Source organism: Buceros rhinoceros, unplaced genomic scaffold (genome assembly GCF_000710305.1).
Source record: "Buceros rhinoceros silvestris isolate BGI_N320 unplaced genomic scaffold, ASM71030v1 scaffold259, whole genome shotgun sequence".
Lineage (NCBI taxonomy): Eukaryota > Metazoa > Chordata > Aves > Bucerotiformes > Bucerotidae > Buceros > Buceros rhinoceros.
In genome coordinates, this window is record NW_010429512.1 from 16,445 (window position 1) to 22,414 (window position 5,970).

General features: G+C 41.9%; 1 protein-coding gene across 1 annotated transcript; it reads right to left on the reverse strand.

The window, feature by feature from the left end:
* Positions 1-2,831: 2,831 nt before the first annotated feature.
* On the reverse strand, positions 2,832-3,059 carry LOC104499173 (nucleolar protein 12-like; the record flags this gene model as incomplete). The annotated part of the gene is made up of 1 exon (XM_010142643.1): positions 2,832-3,059. A coding segment is annotated over one exon (228 nt), but the record flags the coding sequence as incomplete, so codon positions are not given.
* Positions 3,060-5,970: the final 2,911 nt, after the last annotated feature.

Sequence of the window (5,970 nt, forward strand, 5' to 3'; positions counted from 1 at the left end):
TCTATTAACCCTTAAGCGTTAGTTCTCTGTATCACTATCACCACAGCAATGTATTTTCTCACCCTTGAACCTTCAGTCTTCCCTGTCCTTGTTTGCTGAATCAACACAAGTGATGTTGACTTCTTTTGGCACTGTCACACTAGCTTCCGCAAGCCAGCGCTGCAAACGGGATGGCTTGAGGGAAGACGTGGGGGTTGCTGTCTCAGAGAACTTATTGCACTTTGTGATATGGTGTCTCTGGTGCTTTGTACCAGGCAAACCAACGCTTCACAGATATAAACCATATTGCTAGGGTCACCTCTTCAGTGCTTTCCTTCCTGTGCTGGCCATTTCTGAGAAGAAAAGCAAGGCTGCCACAAAGAAATAAGTGTTCAGGTGTGAGGAGTCCCACTTCACCCCTGGTCATTTTGTTCTCCAGCCAATGGAGATGTATGCAAATATTTTTTTAAATGGTATTTTTCCTGAAATGGAGGAAGGAAGATCCCAGTACTTCCCTAATGCTGGCTCACTGGAGCCTACATGGAGAACTAAGAGTGAATGGTAATCTCTATGTTTCACCAGGCTCAGCAGCCTCTCAGTGACGTCATGAAGGCAAGCTCCTGATAGGCTGCCAGCTTCTTTAGAGAAGCTGTCTGGACAGCAAATGGGTGCTTCAGTGCCTCTCACTAAGGCATCTCCAGTTACTGATACTTTATAGGCTTGTCTGATGGCACTGGTTTTAATGCACATGGGTGGTTGGATGAACTTTGCATGCTGGGCTTCTCTTGGATTCTGTCCTTTACTCACGTTTTGTTTATTATGGTTTGTAATGTGTTCGGTATTGTAGTGTATCTTGTTTTATGCTGTAGGTACTGGGATTTATTTTATCATCTGTACTGTAACGTATTTTGCATTGCCAACTTTTTTGTATTGGAATGTATTTTTTTTTGTAATGTAGTCTCTCTGGCAATGCAGTATGTATTGTAGTGTATGTTCTGTTGTATTCTATGTATTGTATGGTTCCATATGCATTGCATCATCTCTGTTATATATACCGTATTTTCTCTTGCATTTCCTTGTATGCATTGTATGTGCAGTGTTTTGCTGTATGGTATGTAACGTGTAGTAAGGCATGTAATATATGGTTTTGTATGTGTGGTACCATATGTATCATACTGTGTTTATCATATTGCATCATACGTATAGCATGTATTGTATTGTATGTGTAGTATTGTTTTAATGTATGTAGTGTATGGTATGGTATTTATTGTATTTTGTTGTATGGTATGTGTTGTATCGTGTTGTGGTTTATGTTGTATTTTGTTTTGTACTCTACGCCCTGTTTCACACTCCTCTGGGCATCCAGATAACACCTAAAACCAGATATTGATCTAGTGACAGTTGTAGTCCTGGTTGCCACATCACCTAGTGATAAATTTTATTGACAAAGAGTTTGCAGGCATCCCGCTGCGTTGTGTGCATGTCTGACGTGACTGGGACTTCGTGCAGTGACTTTGTGCAGTGACTTTGTGCTCCCTACACTCACCAAATGGAATGGGAAATTCCGAAAGTGGCTGCAGGTGCCTGGAGCTTGATCAGCATCACCTGGAAGAGAAAAGGGAAAGGAGGTGTTCATAGGGACTTGTCAGTCTTGGTACCCATTTTCCTCCCGTTCTGCTACTTCCTCACCCTACATCCTCCTCCTATTCCTCCTCCACCTCATACTTTTCCTCCTATTACCTCTCCTCCTGTTTCCCTTTCTGCTAATACTTCTCCCTCTCCTCTCCTAATGTTCATTCTCTTGTTCCTCTTTTTCCAACTCATACCACTCCTCCTGTTTCTTCTATTCCTTGCCCTCCTCCCACTCTTACTCCTCTCTTTCTTCTTGTCATTCCTTATGCTCCTTCACCTTCACCTTCTCATAGTCTACCTCCCCTGCTCCTCATCATATTCTTCTTCCTCCTGTTCCTACTCATTTTTCTTTTTCTCCATTTTCCTGTCACTGCTCCTCCTTTTCCTTCTCTTCCTTTTCCCCTTCCTCTCCTGTTCCTCATTATCCTCCTTTTCCTTCTGTTCCTTTGTTCTGTTTTTCTTCCTCCTCCCTTTCCTCCTCATGCTATTTTTCCTCCATTGTGTTTCTCCTCTTCCTTCTCCTGTTTCAATTACTGCTTTTGTTCCTCCAGTTCTTCCTGTTCCTACTTCTCCTCTTCCTCCTACTATCTTCTCCTTCTCAACTACCTCTTCCCCCATTCCTCCTGTTCATCTCCCAGTTTCTCCTCCTCCTTCTGTTCCTCCTGTTGTTCCTTCTTCACTTCCTTCTGTTCCTCCTTTCCCCTTGTTTCTCCTCCTTCTCCTCTACCTCCTCCTCCTCCTGTTTCTTCTTTCTCCTTCGTACCTGTCCTATTCCTCTGTTCCTCCTTCTTCTTACTGTTCTTCCTGTTATGCCCATTCCTACTTTTCCTTCTCTTCATTCTCCTTCAGTTCCTCCTCTTTTTCCTTCCATTTCTCCTTTTCCTGTTTCTTCATCTTCCTCTTGTCCCTCTTGCTCTTCCTGTTCATTTCTATTTCTCTTGTTCCTCTTATTTTTCCTCCTTCTCCTGCTGTTCTTCATTCTCCTCCTCCTGTGTCTCCTTCTACGGTTTCTGCTTCTCATCCTGCTCCTCCGTCTGTTTTTCCTTTCCTTTTCCTGTTCCTCCTCCTGTTCCTTCTTTTTCTTCTACTCCTTCTCCTCCTGTTCCTCTTTTTCTTCCTGTTTCTCCTCCTCTTCCTGCTTTTCCTCCTGTTCCTCCTCAGCATGAACCTTATCTTCCTTCTCTTTTCCTTCCTCTTTCTCCCTGTCCCCACACTCCTGTTCATCCTCTTCCTTCTTCCCTTGTCCATTGGATTCTTGTTCCTCCTCCTGTTCCTCTTTCTCCTGATTCTTCTTCATTCTTCCTATTCCTCCTCTTTAGCTTCTCCTCCTTTATCTGTTCTAGTTCTTCCTCTTGATCATCCTCTTTATCCTTCTCCTCCTTATCTCTCTTATCCTGTACTTCTTCCTGTTTCTGCTCCTTCTCCTCCTCTTTTTCCTCCTCTTCCTGCTTCTCCTGTTTCTCCAGTTCCTCCTCATCCTGTTCCTCCTTCTCTTCCTTCTCCTCCTTCTGTTCCTTCCTTCTCCTCTTTCTTCTCTTCTTCATTTCCTCCTCCTCTTCTTCCCATTTTTCCCATTCTTCCTGTTCTTTCTCTTGCTCGTTCCTTTCCTCCTGCTTTTCCTCCTTTTTCTTCCTATTCATTCTCCTTCTCCTCCTGTTCCTCCTTCTCCTGTTTCTCCTCCTCTTCCTCCTTTTCCTTCTCCAGTATTCAAGCAGTGCATCACCAGCCCTGAACGAAGCAGACAGATTTGTAATGCTATTATGACTTCTCATGTGGGAGTTTCCATTTTCACAATGCATGGCATGTTTGACCTGTGCTAAGTTTGAGACCACTTCAGTTCACAGATTTTTTAAAAGAGCTTTGCATAATTTCCCTGTTCTTTACTTGAGTGGTTTCTTCTTACCTAAGTTTGGTGCTGTGAATTAGTTCCTAATCTGTGCCTTAAAGTGCACAGACTATTTTCATTTTTGAGATGGCTTTAAATTCTAATCCCATTCTACAAATCTGCTGTCTCTCACAGCTTGATATCATCTACAAATTTAATACTCTTTAATTGGATGCTTCATCCTTCATTAAGGAAAACATTAAATAACGCCAAGAAAGAAGAAACAGGGCTTTTGGGAAAGCAGCTTATGTTTCACAGTTCTGCTAGGGTTTGCAGGGGAAATCCACAAATATTTAAGTGTGGGGAAGGTTGATTGCAGGTAATAAGTTTACAAAATCTTTATGAGAGTCCCCCAAAAAACACCAAGGAAAAGATGAATAGGAAGATCCTCTCTTGCATGATAACAACTTGGAAGCCAGGAAACCCAAAGCAGAAATAAGGTGGTTTTTCAGAAGGAAGAGAGGCCATCCTGGGAAATGAACAAAGGCATCTACCAGCTTTTTGGAGTTTAACACATTCTTATGATCAGGAAGAGAAAATGATGCAAAAACAGGGTTGAATAGTGAAGTATACTGATAATAGAATTTCTTCAGGGGTATTAGAGCAGAAAGTAAGTGAGAAGAATTGAAAATGGGTATCGCTATCTCAAGTAGATTCACTAGTAATAAAATGATGGGTGACATTCTGCATCAGTAAATGCAAACTACCATGTGCGGTAAGAAAGGAGATTCTTAATGAGAGAGAGATATATATATACAATTATAGGTTTTGTCTTAGCCATTATCCCTCAGGAAGAACCTTAGAGCCATTTGGGGCAGTTCTAAACATAAGATCAATACTTAGCAGCAGTCAAAAAGGCAAATAGAAAATTAAGAACTATTAAGGGAGAAATGAAGAACAGGGAAGAAAATACCATTCTGACACTATATAGATCTTTTGTACAGCTTCATCTAATTACAAAATCTAATCTAATCTAGTTTAATCTAATCTCAAAAATATCAGAAAGGAGATCTTCATTTCAGAGGGCTGTTGTAGAACTTAAAGAGATACAGCAGAGGGTGGCATGTCAGTGTGCCAGAATAGCTCCTGGCGGAGGTGATGCGTGGAATAACTCCTCCATCAAAACTGATTGTGAAGCAGGTATGTTTATTTTCAGCTCTGTAGAGTTGGGTGCAGCGAGGGTAGGTACCCTCAAGGGTGCGTGCACGTTAAGCTGCAGCACTGGCTTCTTATTTAAAGCAGTAAAGCGTACATATTCGAAGGATTGCTCAACCGCCTGGTACATATTCATCAGCCTGCCCCGCTCTTGGTGTAAATTAGGTCTCCTCCCCTTGCGCAGACGCAGTCTTATCCTTGGGGCGGGGGTCTCTGGTGGTCGTTATCTCTCTTGTGTCCATTACTCAGGGCCAGTTGTGCAACATCTTCCCTCATAGTCACCGCCTGTTGCGCAGAGACAATTCTCCCTTCTCCTTATCTTGTCCCAAACAGTGAAGCATCAAGTGGTAAGACCACTGCTTAAGCCTTGCATCTGTCAGGTGATAAAGGGAGCTACCTGAGCTTCTCCAAGGGCAGGACATTACACTTTGCTTCTCCTGATTACGCAGAGTTTTAAGCAATACCCAAGGACAGGGCAGTTTAAGCAATTAACAAAAGACAGAGCAATTTAAGCCACAGCGAAAGGCAAAAGCAGTTTAAGCCGTAGCGAAAGGCCAAGCTAACTAATATTCAAAACCTGTCCTAAATTGCAGAAGATATTTTCTACTTTCCCACCTCAGAGGGAGAGATAAATAGATTAGGATTCCTTAAGCCTAGAAGACAAATGGCAGAGGGAAAAAGTGGTATATGGATAACAACAAAAAAGATGAGCAGTAGGGCATCCACTCTGGGAGACATCGAGTGAAATTTACACGTAACAGGTGTAGAAAAAGAAAATTAAGTCCTTTTCCCCAAGAGCATAATTAAAGCAGAGGCTATTAAGGTCATAGACTATTATGATTGCAAAAACAGAGAAATACCAAAGGAAAAAAGAAGAGCAAAATGTTTCTGCCACACATTACAACAGCTGATCATATGTCAATATGAATTATGTGAATGAAAACTGACCTTTACCCAAACATTAACATAACATCATAATTCTCAAACCGAATTTTTTTTCCCTTAATATGGTCAGTTATTGTTATATAATTTGTCTTGCAGCAAGCTCTTCAGACAACGTGTGGGATGCACCACCTCTCATTCAGGTTTGTTCTTCATTGCAAATGGGTTTGCATTGCCTCCATTGTCACAAGAACAACATCAATCATGTTGCTTCTTCTCCAGAATGAGGAATCAGTGGCTTTCCTTCTAGATGTCTTTGGGGTTTTTGTTTGTTTCGTTGGTTTGGTTTGGTTTGGGTTTTTTGGGGGAGGGGAGTTTGCTACTATTGGGTTTCATACAAGGAGAAAAAAACAGACGAATTACGATCATGATCAGGA